At 42.1% G+C, this 27,319-nt stretch overlaps 1 protein-coding gene across 3 annotated transcripts in view; it reads right to left on the bottom strand.

The window, feature by feature from the left end:
* The window catches only part of ARHGAP17 (Rho GTPase activating protein 17), a 1,246,301-nt gene that overhangs the window by 812,820 nt on the left and 406,162 nt on the right, over positions 1-27,319 (bottom strand). For all 3 annotated transcript variants that reach the window (XM_044089406.1, XM_044089407.1, XM_044089408.1), the window contains exon 6: positions 7,157-7,233. In XM_044089406.1, coding sequence (XP_043945341.1) covers positions 7,157-7,233 — 77 coding nt within the window. The remainder of the gene's footprint in view (positions 1-7,156; positions 7,234-27,319) is intronic.

The raw sequence follows: 27,319 nt of genomic DNA, 5'->3' as shown, positions 1-27,319 counted from the left end.
AAATCTTGAAAGGGAGTAAACTGGCAACAGGACCTCTCTGCCTTTCTTCCAGTTACCATAGGTTTTCTTCGGGGCCCTAAACAAGAACCCTCTCTCTACAACTTTATAAGGAAGACCAAGCAATTATAGTACAATACACGCATGATTCAACTTTTAATATGTACAGTCCCCACAATATCCAAACTCCACAAAAATCTAAATTTCTCTCACCAACAGAAACTTGTCTGAAAAGTTCAAATCCAAACAAACCTGATGTTCTTCATTCCAAAACATTATCTCAATTAAAAAACACCTTTCTTGGCTGTAGCTGCAAATACTAAAACTGAGGTGGTACCACATACTAATTACTGGGCATTGTAATAGATGGCAGCCTTAAATTTGATCTACAAATTCTTCAAACAAATAAAAGGACCCACCAGAAACGTGGTTTCCTTTACAGAGCAATAGAGTACCTTATAGATGCAGCAAGAAAAATTCTGTCCTCATCCAATTTCCTTCCAGCTCTCTTACATGCTTCACCTGTTCTCACAAATCTAGGTTCTACACCGAAATCCAAACTAGCCTCCTGCTACAACAAGGTAGCTATATTTACTACCAGCACTACACATCATACCCACCACTGCCAGGTCTTAAAGCAGCTTAATTGACAGAGATTAACAACTACCTAACATACTCTCAAGCTAGTTATGGCATACAAACTAATTATCCTGAGAAATGCTCTGCATTGAAAAATATACTAATGCCTACACCCCCCAACAGGCCTCTGTTCTGGTGATAAGTTTCTACTATGAACTAATAAGACAAGTAATTCATTAGGAGACTCACTATATTCCTGTTATGTCTCCAAACTCTGGAACACCATCTCTAATCAATTTAAAACGACAAACTCCAAAGCTATAAAATCCAGCTCAAACAATACTTACCTAATCCTGGTCATGTTCATTACCAGGTTGACATCTCTTGTGAAAGCATAAACATCTTATTTACCTAGCCCTAACTTTTAACCCTCCTGCACTTGAAAAAATACACCCCTAAAACTTTCCCTCCTGCACCTGAATCAATACACCCCCTCTTCACATCCCTCTTAAAGACTACTTCTCATCCTTCTTTTTCTCGCTCCCCCCATCCATCTACAACATTACCCCTCTCATGCATTCCCTATACATTTAAGTTATAAACCTTCCAGATGCACTAAATAGAACTAATCCTATACAACGCTCTGGCACTCAAATGCTATTACCAATAGCCTCCTATACAACACTAATATCTCCCCTCCTACATAATTTTATAACTTACTACTCAAAGATACTCTTCATTATAACAACTGTACTCTCTACAATTTTTTGTACTGAAATGTAAAGACATTAAACATCTTTGCAACAATGTTTTCCTGTCTACAGTATAAATCTATTTATTTCCTGCAAGAATTTAGATCTAGTAGAACTGCACAGACATACATATTAGCACAGGTAGCCCCCGGGTTAGGAACATCCGACATGAGGACATCCCATAGATACAAACGGGCTGCCACAATGTCAGAAATAACAGGAAAAAATTAAAATAGGTAAAGTTAACCAAGTGTGTGTGTGTGTGTGTGTGTGTGTGTGATTGAAAGAGAGAGAGAGATCGGGGGGGAGGGGGAGCAAAGTGAGTAAATGCAGGTTTGAATGAGGAAGTGACTGTGTATGAGAGAGAGCAAAGGAGTGATCCTGTGGCAGCAGTTAAGAGGTAGGTGGCTGCATAGGTAAATTAGGGTTAAGAGTGAGTGATTGAGTGACTGAGCAAGCGAGTGACCGAGTGAGTAAGCGAGTGTGTGTGTGTGTGTGTGTGTGTGTGTGTGTGTGTGTGTGTGTGTGTGTAAGTCCTCATAAACACTGCATTTAATAACAAGATACCTTCAACCAGCTTTGTTGATAGAAAGCAAGGAAGCACAGCTACAATATACAGTATTGTTTAAGTTTTTTTTTTGTTTTTTTTGGAAGCATTTCTAAAGTGTTTTATACGCAAAGAAAAGTAAAATAAATACCAGATTAATACAAACATTTGACTAAGTGACATTTAATAAGAACCATATGTACATGTTTTGACTTGCATACAAATATGACTTAAGGACAGACTAAAAAAAAACAGATCTCGTCCTTAACCCGGGGACTGTCTGTACACTAACTTCACATGCCTGTTGTGTAACTGTTTGTTTTTTTTTTTCCTGAAAATTGTCTGAAATTCACTTAACATAAATGTATTGTGATGAAGCTCTTCTTCCCGGGCCACCGCTGAAAATTATCTCTGCATAGTCTGACTTTTCTGGTCCACAAAAGCAAACAAAATAAATACATTTATGTTAATCAAGCACCCTGCAAAATTTGTCAATTTTCTTGGTGGGGGAAGTGGGCTGGTGACAACATAGGCACAAGCAAATGTATGCTTCAAGGCACTTAGTGTACACAAGTGATTACTGCTTTAGGTGAATCCATATTTAGTAGTTCATAGAATCTTCTGAGAGTCTGATGCCTCTTTACTCTCCCATTTAAAAATAAAATAATTTCTGTGACCGCATTCCCAAATCAAACTTCTTCATTATGGAGGTATCTAAAGGGTGTCTTCTATTTCAAACTCGCAACAAGAAGGCAAGGATAGCAGCGAGGCATAGCTCAGACCTTAGCATCACATTCAGAGGGAGATTCTTTACATCTGAAGAGAGGGGGGGAATCTGTCGCTCGAACAGGCTGTGGGGAAAACTATATCAAGTCGTCTGGAAAAGGTTTCTGTATATAAAGAGTGGAAGGTGGTGACAAATGTTTTTTTTTTCTTCTCAGTTGTGTTTTTATGGGTCTCTATCCTTGATGTTTTAGAAATAAGCATCTCAAGTTAAGTCTTCTAAAGGGAATCATGCAACATCTTCCGCATTAAAACTTGGTGAATATCTCCCTCACCCTCAGAGATTTTACTAGGTTCTTCATTCCTTGCGCCAGCCAAACTAGGGTCTGACAGGGTGTGCTTAATTCCCAGAACTTATCTGCCTCCTGAAGGATAGCGCTAAAGGGATCAAGAGAATTGGAATGATGGTCTGGGGGCTGTGAAACAGCTTCAGCAGATATGTCACGCCCAGATGGTAAGTAATGTGGGCAAAGGCCTATTTTCCTTGAGGCCTCTAATGACTCTTTCTTCTTTGTGTGGGGGGTCTACCAAAGAGAAGTCAGTCACCACAGTCTCATGCCAGCACTTCCAGGTCCCTATTTTCTTGACCTATGTTCAATCAGCTGTTTAAGGTTTTAAGAGTAAACAAAAGGCAAATGTGACAAGAATTAATATTGTATGGATCCCTTAAACAAAAATCATAAGAGGAATGGTAGCTCTTAAGGAAACTGTCTACCAGACAGACATTTTCCATTCCTACCAGATAAAAACAAAAACAATGAGTAAAAAGGTCACACAGGAAAACCAATTGGTTAAAAACACAAAAAGAAAACTCTAGCAAAGCTAGAATTTCCACTGTGTGATACCTTAAACCTCTTGAATCAGAGGCAACATGGGATATATGTAATGCCATTTAGTTGAAACACCCAATATCCTTAAAGGGTAATTTACATATACCCCATGCTGTCTCTGATTCAAGAGGTTTAAGATATCACACAGTGGAAATTATAGCTTTGCTAGATTTTTCTTTTTGTTTCCCAGACAAGCAATTTTTACACATCAGCCTTTGTCTTGTCCATCAAAGGGCAAGATCTGGTAACCACTTGTTTATGTACCACATCACTGTGGCATCGTCTGTGGAAACTTGCACAGATCCTGGGAATCGGAGATAATTTAAGGCTTTCAAAGCCTCGATCACCTCCATTTCCTCTAATATTTAAGAACTTCTATCTAAATAGTTCCACAGAGCTGGCATTTTTACCTCTTTGGTGAAGCACTTTCCAAGCCAGGTTTGATGCATCTTTAATGACAGATTGGAGGGGGATTGGAAGGGAGAATGAGATACCTGGATTGAACAGATCTTGGCTACCAGAACAGAATCTCCCGCTTTACGACTTCCAAAGCTGGGATCAGAAAAGAAAGGATACGGATGCCGAGTCCAGACTGACCTAAGGTACCAATGGATTTTCCTCATGTGGAGTCTGGCCAGAGGAAACATGATAATCACTGATGCAATGTACCTCAAAAATCATGACAAATTTTATTGCAGATGCCAGGCAAGGATTAAAGAGAACTGTTGAAACATCTTCACTTTGGCTGGAGGAAGAAAACTCTTTCTAAGGCAGAAAGCAGCTAATATCCTGGGAAGGGTGAAAGATTATTTCTCAAAGTTGACTTGAATACCCAGTCTGAGTAGAAGATTCTGAACAGCTGCTAAAGTTTCCTGACAGCTGGAAAAAAAAGAGGTCTACACAGATAGGACAATTATCCAAATATAGATACATATGAATGCCTTGAAGTCTGCAAAAAGCAATGACTGAAGCCAAACACTTGGGGAATACCCTTGCTGCAGTGGAGAGTCCAAAGGGTAAGACAGAGAATTGATAATGTAAGCTAGACACAGCAAATCTTAAATGCCTGAGCTGCTTGCCAATGGGAATCTGATGATAGACATCCTTTAAATCTAGCTTTACCGTAAAAATTGGAGGAGAGAGCTGAGGTAAAAAGGGACTGTAAGGAAAACATTCTACACTTCGGAATCTTATCAAAACTATTAGAAAGGAAAGGTCCACCACAAGCTTCCAGAATACTTTAAAACATGTGTAAAATCCTTATGAGGTATTTGCTTCCCACAAGAAATACAATTGTTAACTTTTTCTGACATCGGTCTGGAGCAAGAAAAAAGTTTCCCCAATGGGGTACTTAGCTTTAATGAAGACTTTGGTTCTGAAATTTGGATTTGAAAATCTCAGGAGTCGGCCGACGGGCACTTGCGAACTGCTTTTGCTTCAAACACTTTGCAGCAAGAAAGACTGAAGAAAATGGCGTCGGCTGCATCTTTTATACTCCTGGCGCACTGACGTCAGGGAAGAGGTGACAGCAACTGACGCCGAACCAGGACTTTGGAATTCAGGCCGACTGCGGGTAGCCTGCCAGCAGGATAACCCAAGAGTAATGACTGCAACAGTGAAACACTATGAACATCACTTGTGTCACAATCTGGTAACACAAGGTGAGATGAAGCCTCAGAAATATGGAGAGGTTACTGGGCGGGGGGGACCTGAACAGGCATATTGTCATGCTGACGTGAAGAACTGATTTTTACAGCCTTTCCTTTTTTTTCTGTTTACTGCTTTTTAAACTCCTGTTTAATTGCTCATTACTGCTTAAACTGCTTATTAAGAAAGGAAAGCACAGGAGGAAGGGAATTTTTACTTTAAGAAAGAAATATGCGAGTCACCCCTTCAATCAATGTTCTCCTTACACCCATACTTCAGCACCTCAGCTGCAGAAGAGCTCAAGAGAACTGCTTTGTCTAAGGGAGACTTTAAAAGCTCAGTTTTGACATCTTCAGGAAAGATTTGAGAACAAAGCCAAGTCTATCTTCTCAATACAGACACGGAAACAGCAGCAGCATAAACACTTTAAAACATGCTTAATAACACGAGAAACAGATGGTAGTGAGGCATTCAAATACCTTTTTTTTTTTTTTTTTTTTTTTTTTTTACTTCATATGAAGGAAAGTTAAGAATTAATTTATGCAGAGAACAGTAAATACTTTGGCATATGAGCTTGACAATTTTAAACCTGAAATTTAAAGTTGCGGCAGAACACACTTTCTTAACTTGTCGAAAAGTTTTGCATGTTTGTCAGACAAAATGGGGTTATCAGGAGTAATATCTTACCTGGAAAACAAATAAGAGTCTGAAGTTCCTGCAAAACCTTGTCAGATTTCCTGGGGGCAGGAGGCTGGCAATTAGGCAAACTAGACGTAGTGAGAAAAATCCTCTCTAAAAGCGGGAACAATATTAGTAACAGCTGTAGATTTAGGCATATCCATTGTTGAAAATCTTAACACATTTTTCTGTCACAGGAATGTCGTTTTACTCCCACTGAAAAAAAACTTCATTTTAGAAAAAGTCTCAAAAAAAAAAGAAAAATATTCAAAGGGCAAATCTGAAACCATACTTTTCACAGAATCAGAAAGTTCGGACTAAGAATAATTGCCAGAGTTACAACTACCCCCTGCAATGCCTGTTCTTCTGACTGCAAAATAAGGTCAGAAAGAGGGAAATCTTACTTCTTCAAGAGAAAAAAGGGCAGGGAAAAAGCATTAATGAGCAAATGCCAGTAAATCTTCCTCATCCATACTGATGGAAAGTTCAGACATGGAGGTTTTCTCACTATGTCAACTTTTCCAAGTCAACTCCTTGGAAAATTACCAACCTTTAGTAGGCACACTTTTCCAAGCTTTGAAGGATTGCTAGCCGACCAACATTTCCACGATGCCTACTGAAGCAGCGTTCTACAGCAGCAAAACAGCTCTGATCTATCTTTAAATGGAGCACGTCTTAAGATTCTAAGAGTGCATGGAAAGCTACCTTAAGCTTTGAAAGTTGCCTGATCACAAGGGATAGAACCTAAACAGCTTAGGCTACAGTTACCTATATGTTGAACATATACTTTGTATTAAGCATTATGGCTGCTACCTGTTCTATTGCTGAAGATGACAGCGTTCCTTTTTGATTCGCTTAAACTTTAACAACGTATGCATACACTTCTTCTGTTTAACTACCGTTAAACACACTGATATTTCAGCATGTTGTGATCCAAAAAAAACAGTTTATAAAATATGGATATGGCCTACAAAAGTTCTTCCCAAATATCAATCTGTCATTGCCTTCCATCATTCTACAACTTACTGTAAACATTTAACAATAAGTATCACCGAGTGAGCTAATGTTTCAATATTCTATAGTAAGCACATGTTTCAACTGTTGGCATTTTTATTGGTTTAACACGCGTTTATATGCAAGAAACCCGACCAAAAAAAGTCAAACTTAAGTCAAAAAGTTGCTCTTTTTTCACATTACCTAAAATGAAAGTTATTCTATAGTCTTTTTTCTGATTTGAAGCAAAATTGGTGATATTGCCTCAGCTACATTTTCTAACCAACAATTTGAGCACTTCTTTAGATTAAGTCCATTACATATTAAACTGGGGAAAAATGTATACACACCTTGTTTTTGCAGAATCCCAGTCCAGTACAAGTTTTGCAAGCTGCCTTCTTTGCTTCTGAATATTTGGAATCTCTACCTGGGGATAAATGTGCATAAATATTATGTTTATTAAAAAGTTACTAATATATAATCTATTGCTGATTTTGTAATGCAAAAACACTGTGGTTTTATGAGGTAACACAGTTAAGACAGACACTGGTGTTAATGGTAGTCTTTCAATCACATGAATACTACCAACAATAAATTTAACAAATGCATACATCTTTCATTGATCTCAGATGTCTGTGAAAAACTTCTGAGCAGTACAGTTCTAAAAGGTGTTCACCTCAACCAAATCTTAGAAGAGAGGGTACTGTAAGAGTAAATCAATAAATCATAATGTTCAGGTTTATTCACCTTCAGCTCTTTGCGTGCTAGCTAGATTTTTTCAGTTTCCCTATTTTCCCATTAGGGACCAACAACATTTACATTCCTGTAAAGGTAATGAAGCAAGTACAGAAAGCTTCTCATATTTTAGCCTCTACAACTGTAGGGACTTCAGCCTCAAGAGCTAAATCAGCTATGTCTGTCCAGGTGGCAACGTAAACAGCAGAACATAAAAATGTACTAAAAACAAACTTATGTTCTTTCACTGCTAATAATGTATACCTCAAAATGGCTGCAGACGTCACTGCATGTCCAGTATCAACACTGTCAACTAGCTTTCCAAGAAGCTAGAGTTCCCAAACTCTGGAAGAAATCCGACATTTTTTCTTTCTTCATAATTGTGGCAAATCTCAAAGTTTCTACAGACCTACTGCCACCTCATCTCCTCTAGCCAAAATACTCAAAACCCCTGTTCACCTACAGCTCAATTAAGAGAGGACAAGTTACTTTCCATGGCATAGATTTAGACCAGACCATATCACATGCTAATGTATGTAAACTATACTTGTGAAAGACAAAATCAAGGCTTCCCCATTTCTATCGCTATCTAAAGCATTTGACAGTTTTATGTACCCAACTATTACTTAGAGTCAAGGAACTGGACATCAGCAACAGCACATCCAACTGATTTGAAAACTATGTTGGGAAGATTAACGGTCAGCTCCTTCTCATTTAACAGTAGGTGTACAACAAGGTTCAGTATTAGGACCTTTACTCCCAGATATTCATAGCTAAAATGCACACAGCTCCTCACCCAGCAAATTTAATCTGATCTGCAGCTGGCTCAATACTATTACATGCATCACTTCAATCAAAAAGCGCCAATATGACCTACAGTCTTCAGTGACAAAAACTGGAAATTGCCTAAACAAGCTAAGCTACTCAAATCTAAATTAAACTAAACTAATGGTACTTTCACCTTCAACTCAATCAAATTACTGTTACTTAAGAGCATTACCATTTGATAATACTAGAATTCAGCTGGTACAAAACAGACTACTGATGGGAATAAAGCCAGCTCCAAATGCATACAGGGATGAAGCCCTGACTACATCACATCACAGGTGATTAGAGCTCAATAGTGTCTTGGGCACCTGTAGATGCTGGTACAGAACGATTGGAATGAGGTGGCTCTAGTCTGACACACGGGAAATACTTGGTGGATGCAGTAAGTATTCCACCCTGTGAAGCTTAAGCCTAGTGAACTCATGCTAACATGTGCAAGCTGCACAGTAAGCAGAGAGGAATTCAGCAGGCAAAGACAGCCTTTCCCCAAGAGGAAAACACTACTGGAATTGAAAAAAAGCCACTGCAGACAGTGAGAGAGGTCCTTTAACTAGGGAGAAGGTAGGCCATCCCAAAGAGCCGTCAAACTGGTCCAGTCCTACCACTCGGTGGGTTTTACAGGCAAAAACAAATGGGTCACTGGGTTCTCACCTAGCCCAGTATTCTTGTCTCCCGGTACTGTAGAATTAATGGACCAACTGGGTGCAGATACAGAATTCATCAGGCTCATTCCTGCTTGGGGGAAACAACAGTCATAATTATGGTTCCACGATGGCTACACACTGCACAGCAATCTAATTAGAACCTTCCCAGGGTGAAAAATAACAGTGGTGTAAAACAGTTACTAATGGTTAATATGGACAAAATTCAGTCACTGATTAGTCACTCAACTGCCAGGATAACAGCAAAAAATACATATGGAAAAAGTAACAAACCTCAACAAGAAAATGAGAAAAACAAAAATGGCTAGGAAGAGGCTTGCAGGTTTTCTGTAAAAAGTTTAGATTTCAGCTTTGGTGGAAGAGACTGCTACCAGTAATTTAGATGAAAAAATAAATCAAATACACTCAGATGTGTTTAAAATAAGCAAGATGCTGAAGAATACATAAAGTCAAACAAAAGGCTGAAAAGAACAGAATAATCTTTAAGTAGTGATTCAGACGAGCTGATAAAACTACAGAAATCAGAGGATGAAATAAAGGAAAGCTGTCTGAATACAAGGCTTCCCAAGAATAAACATTTCAAAAATAGTAGAATAACAAAGACACAGTGCACAGAGAAAAAAACAGTTAGGAGTAGATTATATTAACTTTATGAAAGTACAAAGAAACTGGACTTGACTGTTATGCCACAAGAGGATTTGTTAACTGGAAGGGTACATTGTGCTAACTGGAAGGGCACACTGTGCACACGTTCCAAATCCGGCCATGAGAAATCATCCAAAACCAATAACAAAGGGCTGCTGCTGACAAAACTGTAGCAGGAGGGAGAATAATAAAACATGGGAACACCAGAGAGTTTTTTTTTAATGATTATTCACTGTACACCAGGCAGAAGAGAAACAAGTTAATCCTTCCAAATGACATATCGAGAGGCAGACGTGAGATATCCAGCAGTGTTTAGAATATATTTTTCCAAGAGGATCAAAGACATTTCTGGATAATGAACAGACAGAAGAAGAAAATGTTTAGCCAACAAAGGGTGTGCCAGCAAGCTGTAGGGAGAGTCCGTTCCTCATTCTTCTAACAATAATGAGAAAAACTTTGCCATGAAAGCTTTTCCATTACTCCAAAGGAAAATGGAGCAACAGAAATTACTCAGGAGTTGACCCAAAAAAAGGAGTACCTTGAATTTGAACCAGAAACCAGTAATGAGAGGGCAAGATGATGAGTAAGACAGGCAATAATGTGAAATTGGTGAAAAGATGTATAAACTATAAGTGTTATTTCCATTAGATGCAGTTTAGACTGTGGCTGAAAAAGACTGGAAATGTGTTGACTGTGTTATTGGTGGGATGACTCAAAGCATAATTTCTACTTTGTTATTAAAGCTTAGAAGACAATGAAGGGACAGAAGATACAACTGTAATTAAAAAAAAACTGTTCTCAGTACTAGAAGTTACTAAAGTAAACTCCATGTTAAATTGTAAAGCAATTATGTATAGTAGGCAGAGGATTTTTAAATGTGAGGTGGGGGGGTCTTATCAGTGATTGCTGCTTATGCTAGTAATATAAAAGAAAGAAATTATTTTTCTTGACTGTATTGTGTCCAGGCATTCCTCTGCAATGAGATAAATGTTGGGCACAATAAACGTGATACTGAGCTGCAGGGGGGGGGGGAAGCAAAATGTACATATTTTATTATATTATGTGCATTAAAACATACTCTTTCTCTTTTTTCTGTTTATACAGATGTAAGATGTCTGGTTCGATTCTCAGCTAGAGCGTCTTCTGTGTGGAGACGTGCGTGAATTGGCGTACCTTCGTTGAAGGTTGTGCGTCAGGGCTGGCAACTCGGCATGTAAAAATCTACTGCCAATCATTAGCGGACCGGAGTTCCACTGTGGCAACCCCTAACCGGGAAAAGCCGAAAGACACAACAACAGATGCAAGTTTAGACTAATTTTCCTAGTTTATGCTGCAGATAAAAAGAAGTTATGTCTTACCATAACATTCCATCTGAGTGGTTGATCTTCCAGTCATCACTGATGGGTTCTGGTCCGAGCCCTAGGAACAGAGTCGGCCTTATACCAAGCTTGCGTGCACCAAAAACTCTCAAGTTAAGCTGCTACCCAGAATGCCCTTTGCTCAGTTATCTCAGATCGAGTTTGTATGCAACATATAGAGAAAGAATAAGCCAGAGGCCATCTCTGCGCAGAAACCCTAATACACCACGAAGACCCAGAAGATCCGCCAGGAACCTTAGGAGGGGGTCGGTGGGAGGGTGTGATGACTCGAAGAAGATAAACAACTCAGATGGAACATTATGGTAAGACAACTTCTTTATCTAAAGTTGTTTATCTTCTTTCTATTCATTAATGATGGGACCTAGTCCCCAGCTACTTGGAGAATCTAGGTGCCCTTATGGAAGAACATTCCTGAGAACCATTGAGCCAAAGGCCGCTCTTCCCTGGAGATCAGATCCAATTTGTAATGCCCGATAGAAATGTGGGGCTTAGTCCAAATGGCGGCTGCACAAAGGTCATTCATGGAGGCCCTAGAGTGGAAGGTAACAAATGCTACAATAGCCCTAGTTGAATGAGCTTTGATTTGGTCCGGTTTAGATACCTCCATAAGTGAATATATGAAGGAAATGCAATCCCGGAGCCATTTAGACAAAGTACCCTTTGATACTGCACCTCCCATTCTAGGGCCTGCAAAGGAAATGTAAAGCTGGTCTGACTTGCGGAATGATTTAGTTCTGTCTAGATAAAAGCGTAATTGTCTATGAACATCCAAGGAATGTAGGCCATATTCTCCCTTGTTCGAGTAACTTGGGAAAAACACAGGGAGCTCAATGAATTGGTTAATGGAAAAGTCAGAAACCATTTTGGGGAGGAAGGATGGGTTAGTTCGAAGTAATACTCTGTCCTTATGAAAGATCTGATAAGGGCTCCTGATACACAATGTTTGTAATTCCGAAATTCTTCTTGCTGAAGTTACAGCCACCAGGAATTAAGATTTCCAAGATAACAATTTTAGGTTACAGGTGGTAGCCGGCTCAAACAGGGGCAGAGAAAGAGTCTGCAGAACCCAGGACAAATTCCATGCCTCCACCGGCTGTCTAATGGGAGGCCTGCTGTGAAAAATACCCTTGAGGAAGGTCTTGCAAAGACAAGAGGAGATGAGTGGTACTCCACACCAATTATGGAAGTTGGAAATAACTGCTAGGTGGGACTCGGATGGTAGAAGCAGAGGCACCTTTGTTGAACAGCTCAGCCAAGTAATGAAGAATAGTGGTAACGGGGGCTGCGAATGGGTCTAGTTCCTGATTACATGACCAAATAGAGAAACTTTTCCATTTATCCTTGTAAAGTTTTCTGGTGGATGGTTTACGAGAAGCCAATATAATATCCTGGACAGGTGAAGAAAGGGTTTCTTGCCTGGCAACTAACGAAGTGAAGAAACCAAGCTACCAGCTTAAGGGTGGACAGATTCGGAGGAGTCAGCCCTTGTGGGTGAGAAATTAGTTCCTGATGAGTGTCTAGGATCCAAGGAGGTCGTAACAGATGAGGTCGAAGGAAAGGAAACCACACTTGAGGCCAAAATGATCACCTTGCTTCTCAACCGAATCGCTTAATGCAGAAAGAGGGGAATCAGAGGAATCGGGGGGGGGGTAAGCATAAAGGAGACCCGTGGGCCAATCGTGGACTAGAGCATCTCTCGGTGACTCCCCGAGAGGGGGAAAGAGGGCAAAGTAGCTGCTGCATTTCGCATTTGAAGGGGAGGCGAAAAGGTCTCGGCATGGCTGGCCCCAGCAACTGAAAATTTCCGTCGCCACACTCTGGTTGAGAGACCACTCGTGCGGATGAAGTATGCATGTGCTCAGTCTGTCAGAAATCACGGTGGAGCTCCCCAGGATGTGCGCTGTGGTCAGGAAGTGGTTGGAAGCTATTGCCTACTGCCAAATTCTCATGGCTTCGTGACAAAGGGGGTAAGACTTGGTCCCTCCTGGTTTCTTTATGTACCAGACCACAGACATGTTGTCCGACTGGACAGCAGTCGTTCTGGATGGAAGAAGCGAATGAAAAGCTTGCAACGCCAACAGCACCGCTCTTAACTCTAGGACACTGATATGCAAATTTAACTCTAGATCAGACCACGTGCCTTGGACTGACTCCCTGGAAGTCACCCCCCCAACCCATCAGGGAAGCATCCGTGGTCACCGTGGCCCTGAGCTGTGGAACCTGGAAGGGACGACACCAAAGATTTTTATCTGTACACATCCACCAGAGGAGATCTTGTTTGCAAATGTTGGTAATGAGAACCTTTGAGTTCAGGGGGTGATGACTGGGTACCCACTGGGCCTGAAGGAGCCATTGTAGTAATCTCATGCGCATTCTGGCTAAGGGGACTATGGGGATGGCTGCAGCCATAGATCCTAAGGCTTGAAGAATCTCCCTTGCAGACACCTAGCTTTGGCAGAGTATCACCTGAACTTGTGCCCCGAGTCTCTGAAGCCTGTGGGCAAGAAGAGAAATTAGGCTTATCTGCATGCTGAATATTGCCCCTATGAATTCCAGTTGTTGTGATGGAAGGAGGTTTGATTTCTTCCAGTGTATGGTGATGCCTAATGACTCCACTAGGGGCAAGGTGTAGCAGACCACCCTGACCAGGAGAAGCTTGATGGGGGCGGAGAGAAGCCAATCGTCTAGATATGGAAATACCTGGAATCCCTGAAGTCTCAGATGAGCTGTTACCACTGCCAGACATTTTGTGAACACTCTGGGGGCCGTCGAGCGACCGAAAGGCAGGGCTCTGAAGTGGTAGAGATTGAATCCTAGCTGGAAGCGAAGGAGGCTCCTGGAGCGCTTGTTCATAGGTAGGTACTAGGCTATTGGCCCTAGACCCTATACAAGTCTAGGCAAAAAGGTAACCTGGCTTTCGCCACCCAAGAAAATTATTTTCCTGTGCCACTGTCGAGCAGAGCCACAGAAGTGATCCCTGGGGTGAATTTCCTATTTCCCATCCAATCATCAAGATTTTTCTTGAGTGCTATTGAGGTGCTTTGTTGGACACGGTCTGCGTAGGGCATCTGTTTGAGGCCAGTAATCCTCTGTGAAGTATTTCTGCGGCCTTTCCAGTTGTTGTAGATGTCTTGTGAGGTACATACTCAAAAGGGGCGTTGTACTCTATAATGGGTCTAATGAGTGATGTGTAGAGGGGAACAATGCCCTCTTGTTCTGGATGAGAATCTTTTGTGATGAGGTGTGCCATATAGAAGGATTTCCTGACTACTGTGGTGATGTGATTATCAAAGGAGAGACTACTATCCACCTGTACCAAGGTCTCATCACACTTTCGGTGTTAAGTATACTACTGCCTATGTTGTAGTTCATGTGTTTTTAGCAATGGGGATGACAATGCACTTTTTGGCATTGAGCTTGAGGCCATGGCTTTGACACCAGGCATCTGTCTCAGTGATGCCCTTTTGTAGGATGTCCACATCGTTAGGAGTTTTGATTATGGCTCCTAGTTTGCAGTCATCTGTGAATTTCATTAAAGAAAGACTTCCTGTGTTAGCCTGTACATCAGAGAAGTAGATACCAAACAGGAGAGGACCCAGGACTGAACCCTGTGGTACTCCACTTATCACTGGTCTGAAGTCGGATTTGGAGTCTGCGACTTCCACAGTGTGGGTTCCGTCAGTGAGCCAGTTGCCAACCCATCTTGTGACATAGGGATTTATGCCTAGTTTAGGGAGTTTATCTATAATTTCAGAGTGGGGGATGGTGTCAAAAGCCTTGGGGAGATCTAGATAGGCTGTGTGAACCACCTTACCCTAGTCTACGGCTTTGGTGACTGCTTCAAAGAAGTCTATCAGGTTTAAGAGACATGATCTGCCTTATACAAACCTGAACTGGGTGGGGTCCAGAGTTTGGAGATTACCAATGTCTTGTTTACAAGTTCCAAGATGATACGTTCCATGGCCTTGCAGACCACGCAGGCTAATGGGGCGGTAGTTCCCAGGGTCCATGGTGGCTCCCCCCTTGTGGAGTGGGATAACCGTCACTGTGTGCCATTCAGCGGGCACAAAGCCTGAGGTGAGGCTATAATTGAACATGGTACTTAGGTGGGGTGCCAGTTCGTTCTGTAGTTCATGTAGAACGCAGCCTGGGATGTTGTCTGGTCCCATGGATGCTGTGTTCCTGGCTTTGGAAAGTGCGGTTTTTACCTGTGCAGCCGTGATTACAGGAACATCTTGCCCATCTTGATAAGGTAATATGCATCACAGAGATCTAATTAGCACATCCACACGCCCTCCTGCAGATAAGGAAGGATGGACTGAATCGTGACCATGTGGAACTTGGTCCAAACTACTGATTTGTTTAGATGACTGAGATCCAGATTGGGCCTCCAATCACCTGTTTTCTTTGGCACCAAAAAGAATCTTGTGTAGAACCCTGATCCTCACTGATCTGAGGGGACCTTTTGTGATGGCTCACTTTTGAAGTAGCTTTCGTATCTCGGAAGCTGCCTCCTCCCTTTGACTGAGTGGAAAATCGGGAAGGGATTTCGGAGGCCTTGGATAGGAGATTAGTGGAATATGATACCCTGTGGTAATGATTCTCTGCACCCACTGATTGTTCGTAATGGACAGGCAGGCATCTTGGTGCAGAGAGAAACGTGCTCGACTGCTTCCAGAGGAAAGCAATCAGGCAGCTCGTCAGGAACGCTGATATGATCAACCGGAGAAGGAATCTCTGGAGCCCTGGTTCCGGGGACCCCCTCTGCCCTGAATGGGGCATCTTCCATTATTGGCACCCCCTCTGCCTCTAGAGAAGTCCTCACCACATGCGTCTCGGAAAGGACCTTGAGACTTCTTGTGCCACATCTTTCCTCTCCTCTGGTTCCTGGAGAATGAATGCTGAGGTTTGTAAAAACGTAGGCCAACAAGGTGTTCCCGTCTTGCTCGCACCTCACTAGTGTATTCTTGACCTTTGCACCAAAAAGAGCAGACGGCTCAATAGGGGCATTTAGAAAAGAAGATTTGTAGTCCGCGAGGTCACAGATGCGCATCCAGGCGTCTCATGACTACGCCTGCACCCGCAGCTCTAGCTGTTCCTTCGGTCGAGTGTGACAGCAACCTCATGGATGAATTGGATATGGACTCTAGGGTGGCAAGTTGGGAAGCAACCTTATCTCGTGCTCCATCCGATACTTGAACCACGAGAATTCCTGAGAGTTCGGAGATGAGATCTCTCTGGAGCCTCGTAAAATGTGCCATAAAGTTCAGAGACTTAACCACGAAGGCCACTGACGCAAAGACTCACTTGCCTAACCTGTTCACTGCCCGGGACTCTCTGTTGGGCAGGTAAACAGCAAGCCTCTTCTGCAAGGTCCTTTTTCGTGGCAGCCGCCACCACCACCATTGCGTTCACTGGCAAGTGAATGGACCAATAGGGTTGATCCTCTGGAGGGGAGAGAACTTTGTCTGATCTCCTGGGGATGGCCTCAGTGGAGTCGGGGTTCTTCCAAGACCGTTGCATGATGAGCTTAACCAGATCATCAGCAGGGGGGGAGGGGGGGTCACCCAAGAAGTAGAGGGCAGAGAGCAAAAGGCCTGCAGGAATACGGATTCCTCTGAGGAAGGGTTTGAGAACTTCCAGTCACCCCTCTGTTTCAAGATCTCCATGACGTCCCCAAAGGAGACATTGTCAGGGGGCGACCGTGGGGACACTTCCCCATCATCGTAGTCCGTATCCTCTGTGAGTGATTCCTCCGGGGAAGTCCATGTGCCTCCTCTTACACACCAGTTTCCGAGGGGGTTCTTCGGTGGGAACATCCGAAGAAGACTCGGAAAGTGAAATGCCCTGAACAGGGGTCTCCTTGGCCTTGCGCTCTCGGAGTCCTGGGGGGGTGGACTTTGACTGCTGTGGCTTAGAGAGAACTGGGGGAATAACCAACTGTGGAGGATTGCTGGCAAGAGCCCTCTCCATCACCCAGAAAGCAGGCCTGCCCAAAGAGGAACGAGAGTCCGGAACCGAAGAAGACTGAATCGGAACCGGGGTCACACCCCGCTCTAGATGGTCCACCCCCGGGGACGGAGCCTCAATCAAGCTCGGAGCGGTAGTCACCCTCTGCCATGAAGTCGGGGCTGACAAAACCGTCGGAACCAACACCGAGGGCTCAACTCCCCAAGCATGAGATTGAGGAAGGGTGGGCTCTGATGGAACCGGCACCCAAAGGGATCTCGGAACCTCAGACAGAGTTGTTGTCTGCGCCGAGAAAGGAATTCCTCTGTTAAAGGTTGGGTAGATGAGCCTCAGAACCGAGGGATCCAAGGGAGTAGGGGCTGCTGGAGAAATAGACCCAAAGCCAGGAGTGGGATAGGGTCTAGGCAGATTTGAGATTCCCCTAGCAGTCAGCAGCTGATCAAAAAGTCGCACCACATCCAATTCGGAAAGGCTCCTGGTGGATTTCACCAATGCACCTGAAGGTGAGTCAGGCCGGTCCAAAAAGGGGCTGTAGGCTTGTCTGGCAAACGGGTCCACACTGGATGAATATCGGGTCCATGGTGCGTCACAGAATGGCACTGACCATTTCAATTTTGCAACAGGTAATAACGGTATGGTCAGAGCCGTGAAAGGGCTTGGAGCAGAAGTCTCTATAGGAGTGGACGATAGGAATGGTTCCGATGTAGTTGTCAGAACTGATAACTGCGTCAATGGGAATGGTTCTGAAGTCATTGTCGGAACCGATAACTGGATCGAAACGGGCAAAGCCGGTGCCAATAAAGAAATGGAAATACTGGTTGGTATCAAAGATGTAGGCAGTGCCATAATTGTCATTGCCAGTGCCGACAAGGCTACCTCGGTAAACTTCATTGGAGCAGAGCTCGGAGCCGATGTAGTAGTTGGCACCAAGGAGGCAGAACGGTGTTCAGACGATGACTTATGGGCGTTGTGCTTATGACCTTTACCTCTGTCACTGGCCGGTAAAGAGGGGTCCGATCGAGGAGGTTTCTTATCCGAAGTTGGAGGGGGTGAGACCTCTGTCGCAGAAATGGCCTCCGAGAAAGGCGAAGCAAGCAGGCCCTTTAAAATAAGTTTGTTACGATGTTCATTCAGCATCCACTGACTGAAACTAGCACATATATCACAAGGGGGTTTTACCAACAAATGTGGAACCCCAAAACAGTAAACACATTCCTCATGGAGGTCACTATTCGGCAGTTTACCACTGCAAGAAGAGCAGTGTTTAAATCCCGTAGTTCCCTTCTTTTCAGACATTCCAAAAACACTCTCGCAAACAAGGGACAGAGAGAGGAAATGGAGGGGAGAAAAATGTAAATACCAACAATGGTAACAAGATACCGCAAAGGTAGAAAGTTAGATACACCAAGAAATTACCAACAGTGGTAAGACAATGTGGGTAGAGCAGTAGCAATATAGAACAACAAGAACAAGTTATAAGGAAGAAAAAACTTTTTCAAACTATTAAATCTTTAAGAAAAAAGCACTTAGCTGGAGCGCTCGGTGAAACGCTGCTATATGGCTATGCGGCAAAAGAGATCAGAGGTAACTGAGCAAAGGGCATTGTGGGTAGCAGCTTAGCTTGAGAGTTCTTGGCCCATGCAAGCTTGGTATAAGGCTGACTCGATTCCGAGTGTTCGGAACCTAACCCATCAGTGATGAATAGGAAGAAGATTAACAACTTTAGATGCAATTTTTTACACAAACATGCTCGAAAATGAAAAGCAAGAATAATGTCATTTTTTAGAATTTGGAAAAAGTTTATTTTTTCCATTAGAAACTGTTTTTTTAGCTGAAGATAAGGAACAAAACATGTGGGTGCTCAGAAAAGTCTGTACTAGAGCACTCTTACAGATGGACAGCTATTAACTGCTCCAATTCAGCAAATGCTTTCAGTCTGACACGAGTTTACATGTGCAAGCAATTTAAGGAAAAGACTGAACAATGTGTTCCAAGTTGTTTGTATACAAGACGCTATAATTTACATTAAGAGCAAGCAGTTCAATTAATATAAATGAAGTCTGAAATTATGTGAAATGAATATTTTTGAGGCAGTTTTATCCCCAGTAGCCTTAGTACTTCAGTGCATTAAACATATTACAGAATTTTTTTCATTTAAGGGCAGCCAGTGCACTTTTCTTAAGTATAATAGTTTAATAAGGGCATGAATGTTTCTTTTTTTTTTCCATGTCTGGTCATAGAACAAAGACAGATGGTATCTGTGCAAGCAGAAACACAGGTTCTATCACGCAAATCCAAAATGATTACACCTAATTTTAAAATAGGTAAAGCCTTAAGTGCAGCTGTTTGGAGCAGACTGCTATATACAGTTTTAAGGGTTTGCTGTGAGTTAAAGGGGGCTTGGGGGTTAAAATGTTTTTAATTACTTTTTTTTTTTTTTTTTTTACTTCAAGAGTACTTCTATTGAAGTGAAACATCTGATAAAAAAGTGACTGACTCAGAAATAAGCAGCAGCAGCTGCATGCAAGATCAGTCTGCCAAGCATTATCATGTGTACATAAGGTTGCAAGTTGCAAACATAGCTTTCAGCAGGGATAATAATTATCTATGGGTAGGGACTGAAACCTGAGTTACAATACTGATGACATATCAGGGAATGAACAATATACCGAATTGGTAAATTTCTGAAGCAGCATACACGAATATGCGGAATGGAAGATGTGAATTCCCTATTGGGAACTCAGACAGAATTCACATATTTTCCAAATTACGATAACTGTGCTAGACAAGGTACAAATTATATTTCGCAGGAACATGTATATTTAATTGAAAGCTTTAACATACATCCAATAATTCTTTCAGATTAAGCACCAATAAAAATCAAGGTAAGTATGTAGGATAATGAAGTAAAAATGAAGAACCTGCATTTGCTACTTATTTGCTAAAAAGAGGACTGTAAGGAAAAGACAGTGAAAATGACTTCGTTATTGGAGAAGAATTTTTTTTTATTAAGCGATAGCTAGATACTGGGATAAAATGAGAACGGAGTTTAAAATATGGTAGAAATAAGAGTAAGAAATTGGGGAAAAAGGCAATATAAATTGTTTAGAGGGTTGATAAAGGTTATAGTACTGCAGAAGAAGGGGACTTTCAAACAAGAGGAGGAGCAACTGCTGCGTGCTAAAGGATAAGTGAATTCTGCATAATATGCATGAGTTTAGAAAGGTTGCAGTGAAGCCATTGTTTTTTTTTTTCTTTTTCTTTTGTTTTGATAACTTCGGAACATCAAAATTCTTGCCACAATGACTTTGCCAACAACCCACTTCAGGAACCTATGACAAGAAGAAAAAAAAAAAGAGAGGATCCTACAATGGTATCAGAAAAGTTTTAATAAATCTAAGAAAATCTGTACAAAGCAGAGGAATAGATAAACCATATAAAGGTACAAATGGAAGACCTAACTATGCCACGATTAGAGGAAGATGATGTTCAAGATAGGAAAGTATGAGGCAAAAATGCTGAATCAACACAGAAGTCTCCAGAAAAAAAATGGTATTCCTGTGGAAGTTAGCAGGGAAGAAAGTGAAAGATTTAGAACATTCGGTTTAACAATAATCAAAAGGGGGCTCTGAACCAGTATCTTGGAAAAAAGCCATCCTGGCTCTATTACCAAAACAGGATAAAGACCCTCCAGACCCAGTTTCATATAGACAAGTTGAAATGTTATACCACAACTACAAAGTTTTCATGCTGATACTAGCTAAAAGTGGTAGATATGATCAACGAAAATATTAAAAGAATGATGATGATGATCCAGAGGAAAGCAAAGTGTAAGAAAGCACTGATTGCTGGTGGCTCGATGCACAGAAAGCATAAGAACAGCCAGCTTGGATTTTAGGAGTATGGCAATGGTTCACAGGTAAGTACTAGGCTAACTGCCCTTGAAGGCCATTTTAACCTAGCCAATTTTCCTCGAAAGGTGAGACTCAAACCCTGTACTTTGTGTCGGAGATAACCAACCCATGCATTTGTATTTCTTGACAAACAGAAAGGTTCATTTGTATTTATTAACCAGGGTAGATCACAGATCCATGAGGAACTTTTTCAGACTCGGCCAGAGAGCACTGTCTAGTTAAGTGACTTGCTCAGAATCATGTAATAGGCAAATGGAGGTGGAAGGAATCAAATCTTTGGTTACAGGAAATTAATAAAGAAGAAATAGTTCAATTCTTGCCTCCAACCCTTCATAAGTGGGTTCTCTCTGACAAGCTGTGTCTGAACAGAGAAACAAGGAAGGGATGCCCTCTTTCCTCTTTATTGTTTGCTTTATATATTTATAACCATTATGTCAAAGAAGATAAGGGACTCCACATTCAAATAAATAATGATAGAAAGTTAACTTTACTTGCAGATTATTATTGTGTACTTGATAAATGACATTTCAGTGTTGTGAAACATTTTGAGACAGCTTCAAGTCTTTTCAGGATATAAAATACTAGGTATAGAATAAAAGAAGATAAAACAAAGGCTATAGCAGTAAACTATGTAGCCACACATGAATGGGTTCAAGCAACAGCAATACTCATGGTTCATAGGTGTGTATTAGGCTAATGGCCCTGGAGCCTTTTACAAGCCTAGCCTATAGAAGTGCTCTGGCATCGTGCTGCCTGATGTTAGTCCCCAGTGCCTTTATTAAGTAAAGCCACTGCAGTGATCCCCGGGGTGAAATTTCTATTACCCATCTACTCACCAAGATTTCTCTTGAAGAGGGCCAGTGAGGTACCCTGCTTGACATGTATGAGAAGTCTATTCCAGAGCATGGGCAGTCTCTGGGTTATGGACCTGTCCCTCCAGCATGTTCTGTTGATTGTGGTAATGAGGTAGAGGTCTCTGGAGCGTGTGATGTGGAGGGACTGGAATTTCTTTAGACGTAGCATTTCCAGCAGAGCTGGGACAGACATGGCTTTGTGAGTCAAGCAGAGATCGCTTCTTAGAAGACTAAGAGAGAGAATATCTGGAGTTGTTTTGAGTCTGTCCGTGTAGGACATGTATTTAAGGCATAAGAGTCTCTTCATGAGGTACTTTTGTGGCCTTTCCAGCTGTTGCATGTATCTAGTGAGGTACATCCCAAATGGGGCATTATACTTTATGACTGGCCTAATGAAGGAAGAGTAGAGAGAGAGATGATGATCTTCCTCGATGCAAAACACTTGGTAATGAGGTGTGCCACATAGAAGGACCTTCTGACTACAATGGCAATGTGGTGGTCGAAGGACTGGTTGCTGTCAACCTGTGTACCCAGATCTCTTATAACAAATTCAGTGGGCTCACATCGATGTGGTAAATACTGGGAACTGAGTTTTTCCCTAAGGGAATGAGTACATATTTTTTGGCATTAAGCTTAACGGTTTCGACACCAGTCATTGGTCTCAGTCAGGCCTTTCTGTAGGAGGTCTACATCACTTGGGGAGTTAATAATGGCTCCAAGCTTGCCGTCGTCTGCGAACCTGGTCAGAGTCCATCTGTGTTGGCCTGGACTTCTAAGAAGTAGATGCCAAACAGGAGAGGACCCAGCACCGATCCCTGTGGGACTCTACTCGTGACTGGTCGGCAGTCTGACTTGGAGTCCGCTACTTTCACACTGTGGGTTCTATCTGTGATCCAATTTGCAACCTATCTAGGGGATGATGCCTAGTTTGGTGAGTTTATCAATTCCCGAGTGGGGAATGGTATCAAAGGTCTTGGCTAGATCGAGGTAGGCTGTATGAACTGCCTTGCCCTCATTCACAGCTCTGGTGATTGACTCAAAGAAGTCAACCAGGTTGAGCAGGCATGATCTAACCTTCACAAAACCAAATTGTGTGGGATTTAGTGTTTGGAGATTCCCTATATCCTTGTTAATTAGGTCCATGATGATGTGCTCCATAGCCTTACATATCAGACTCATCAGGCTAATGGGGCGATAATTCCCAGGGTCTGTAGTCGCTCCCCCTTTATGGAGAGGGATGACTGTAGAAGTGTGTCATTTGGTAGGGACAAAGCCTAAGGTGAGGCTGTGACTGAAAAGGGAACACAGATGTGGTGCCAGTCACTTTCTAGTTCATGCAGAACACACCCAGGGATATTGTTGGGTCCCATGGAAGCTGTATTATTGGCCTTGGACAATGCAGATTTAACCAGTGCTGCAGTAATGCTGGGAGCCTGGCATTCCTCTGGCATTGTGATTGGCACTTTAGCGGGGGGGGGGGTAAAGCTGGCACTGAATCTGTCGGCCAGTATGTTGGCAATATCTGTTGGCTCAGTATAGGAGGTACCATTGTACAGCAACTCAGAGCAAACGTGGGTACTGCTGTAGAGATTCTTGATATAACTATAGAAGGCTTTGTGGTTGTTTTTAGTATCTGCTGCAATTCTGCCATCATTTATTTATTTATTTATTTTACATTTGTTGCCCGGGCTAACCCAACTGGATATATGTCCATTTTCAGTGGAGGCCCAGGAAGAAAAGCTCCAACATAGATGAAAAAACAAACATAACATAAGAACAATATATTTGTAATACTAGAACACAATTGTAAACAACTTGCAGAGTATCTCTATAAGACTAAAGAGCATTAAAAACATAGACTTAGAGATCAGGCACTTAACATCAATTAAAAAAGGAAGGAATAACATACATTAGCTGGAAGTATGTACATAGAGTGATAAGCAAGCAGTTTAAGATACAATTCTTTGGTGGTGTAGTTAAGAGCAGGATTAAATTGATATAAGAGCAAGATTAATCTGATACAGCAGGATTGCGATGATACAGATGTTGATGATTCATACATACTTATGTTGACAGCTAAGAGAGCAGGTTAAAACTTTTGAGTTGGTTATATAGAAAGACTCAGTAAGTACAGAGTTAGTTAGCTAACTGCACATAAGCTGTAAGGTTAGAGAGAGGTACTGGCAGTGCAGTAGTACTATGAACAGTGAAGGTAGGCAGCAGCTTTTTAGTCTGGGTTGGTGCAAGGGCAAAGCCAGCGAGTCTTGAGGTATGTTTTAAGTTGCTTTTTGAAAAGTGGTGTAGAGGAGAGGGAGGTTCACTAGGGAGCTGGTTTCCAGGTTTACCCTACAGTGGTGGAGAATAGAGAGTCCCCAGCCCTGTTATTGGATTTTGGAGTGGATACTAGAAGTTTCTTTCAAGATTATTGTAGGGGGTGATGAGGGTAGTTAGTACAGGAGTATTGCTAGGATGATGGAGGGTCTTATGGGTAGGTAATAAGTTGGTGAAAGAGAAGCCGATTAGGTAGTTTCAGCCATCCTAGCTGCTTGAGATTATGACGGTGGTGGTTTCTAAATGGGGATCCAGTGGCAAATCTGGCAATGTTATTGCAGGAGGTATTAAGCTTGTTGAGGTTGTTTTTCAATAGGTTGGTATAAATGGGAGAGGCGTAGAGGAGGATAGAGATAAGATGCGTATGGGCAATAGTAGTTCTAGCATTTGGAGTAAGAAACTGTTTTTGCCTACAGAGGGAGCCTAGTTTTCTGTTCACTGACTTTATTGTAGTATTGATATGGGTATCAAAGGTGAGGTTGTAGTCTATAGTTACCCCTAAGAGTTTGGTGATAGGGTCAGGAGATATGACAGTGCCATTGTTTGATGTTACTGTAAATGTTGCTTGGGTGGGGGACTGCAGTTCAGATATGGATGAAGCGGAGCATATTAAATGTTGAGTCATCTGCATATTGCATGCAGGTGGCTTGTGGAGTATTCATGTTTAGATCATTAATAAAGAGTGAAAATAGGAGAAGGCCCAAGATGGAGCCTTGAGGGATGCCCAAGTAACAGGAAAAAGGGTGGACAGGTTATTCTCCCGAAGTACTGCTTGTTTTCTGTTTTCTAAATAGGAGTTGAACCATTTTAGTGCAGGAGTATCAAGTGAGAGGGACTTGAGTATACTCAGAAGTACCTGGTGGTTTACCGTATCGAAGGCTTTCGAGAGGTCGATAAAGAGAGCAGAAGAAAGAGTATTGTTCTTGCGATGTTTGTTGAGACAGTCTAAAAAGGATAAGTGGGCAGTGGTGGTGCTATGGAATGGCCTAAAACCATGTTGACAGTTTGCTAGTACGTTATTTTGCAGTAGGTGGTCTAGTAGTTGGTGGTGGATACATTTCTCCATGATTTTGAGTTCAGTAGAGTTACTGCCCTTATGAAGAGGGATGATATGGGAGATTTTCCAGACTGATGGGATGGTGCCTTCAGTAATTGCTCTATTTATTAGAATGGAGCTAGGATATGCTACTGCTTTAGCTGCAATTTGCAGATATTCAGCAGGTAGCAGATCAGCAGAGGGGGTGCATGGTTTAAGTTTTCCAAGGAGATGGCAAATGAGGGAAGTGGGTACTGGTTGTAGATGAAATGAGGGAAGACAGGTAACTGAAGTGGGAGTCAGGCTAGTATTTACAGGGAGGGGTAGTCAGCTGGCTAAAGAGTGAACAGTTCCAGTAAAGAAGGTATGAAAGGTGTCTGCAATATGCTTAGGAGTGCTATGGGAGGTACCTCATGGGGTAGGTGTTTTGGAGTGGCCTGGTTGTACCAGTTTAATACCTGACCAAATCTTTTGGGAATTGTACTGATGTTTATGCTGGAGCTGAAGGCAAACATTTTTCTTGTCAAGGAGTATAGATTTCTTGGTAGCATTTCTAATATGAGTTTTGATGGTCTGTTGGGTTTCCGGTAGTTCTCCATTTGGCCCATGTTCTATTTCTCAGTCTGATTTTCTGTCTTATGTCTTTAGTAAGCCAGGAAGCAGTTTTTATCCTATGTCTGACTGAACGAGTAGGGGCATGGGAGTCCAGTATTTGTAAGAATTTGGTGTTAAAGTATAACACAGCATCCTCAAGTCAGAGCCCTAAGTTTGGTTTGGAAGCTATCTGGATTAAAGTACTTATTGGTCCGAGTAGTTCTATAAAAGGTTGGGTTGGGAATGTTAGTTCTTTGCCTAATTATGTAGGTGAGTGAGTGGTCACTGATATCTTCAGGAATGTTACCTAGCTGGCTTTAGATGTTTTGATGAGGAATCTCAACTTTTTGTTGAGGCTAATAAGGGAGTTTTTCCAGTCTTTTCTGCAACAGTTTCTTCCTTCTGTTGTAGAGTTTATTAATGGCAGAAGACCACCAGATTAGCTTCCTTTTTTTGGAGAGAGTGACTGGGTTATGTTGGGTATAGCTAGTTCCATGCATTTATACACGTGTTCGTACAGTGCACTGCTGTATGATTCGGCAGTCATGCATCAATTTTCCATTGACATGGGTGCCATGAAGTTAGCCACCTCTGTTTTTAGGCACCCAAAGTCAACTCTGGAGAAGTTTTTCATGGTGGTTACCTTTGCAGATGGTGTGTGAGAGAGGTGGATTTCCATGGTGATTAGTTTGTGGTCGGATCTAACCAGGGAGGAACTGACAATTGGTGCATAGAAACGGTTGCCCATGTTAGTAATAACCAGGTCAAGGATGTTGCTTCCTCTAGTGGGTTAAGAACGAGCTGGTCCAGGTCATTGAAACTGATGAATTCCATGAAGCATTGGGCCAGTATATTGGTGTACGAGTAGTTTTCCCAGTTATTGGAGGGTTAGTTGAAGTCACCTAGTATGAGAGTACTGGGTTGGACCCTAATAATTTTCAAGGTGCTTAGGAACGTGGAGTGAGAGTCTTGGGACATGGTTGGGGGCCTATAGCAGGCTACGAACTGAATCACCGTCTTTCCCAATGTTAGTTGCACCTGAAGTATCTCAGATGCATTATGCTGGGCTACTAGTCTGGAGGTGTGCATATCCTTTATGAATATGGAGACACCACCTTTGGAGCTTCGGTCCATGTTCAGGGCCGAAAGGTGTGGAATGAGTTATAGCCTGGTAGCGCAGGGGTGCTTTCTGCTGTTTTAAACCTGGCCTTCATTACAGCACAAATGTCGATGTTCTCCATTTTGAGGAGTGCTTCGAGCAAGTGTATCTTGAGATTTAGACTTCTAGCATTGAGCAGCATGACCCTCAGATTGCATTTATTTACAGCTATTATGTTGGTAATTTGGTCTTTGGAACATTGCCTAAAAAAGGCACTAGATGGGTGGCAAGAGCCTTAGCCAGTATCCGGAACTCCAGGGGTGACAGATGTAGGCCATCGCTGGCAAAGCATCATGTTCTGTCAATCATGTCATCCCAGACAGACAGATACTGGATCCCCTTAGAATGACACCAGAAACTTAGCCAATTGTTGAAGTAAATCATTATCTGCTTGCAATGCGGTATC

The sequence above is a fragment of the Protopterus annectens genome, chromosome 12.part0 (genome assembly GCF_019279795.1).
Source record: "Protopterus annectens isolate FY-2018-M chromosome 12.part0, PAN1.0, whole genome shotgun sequence".
Lineage (NCBI taxonomy): Eukaryota > Metazoa > Chordata > Ceratodontiformes > Protopteridae > Protopterus > Protopterus annectens.
This window is presented reverse-complemented; position numbering and strand designations above follow the sequence as displayed.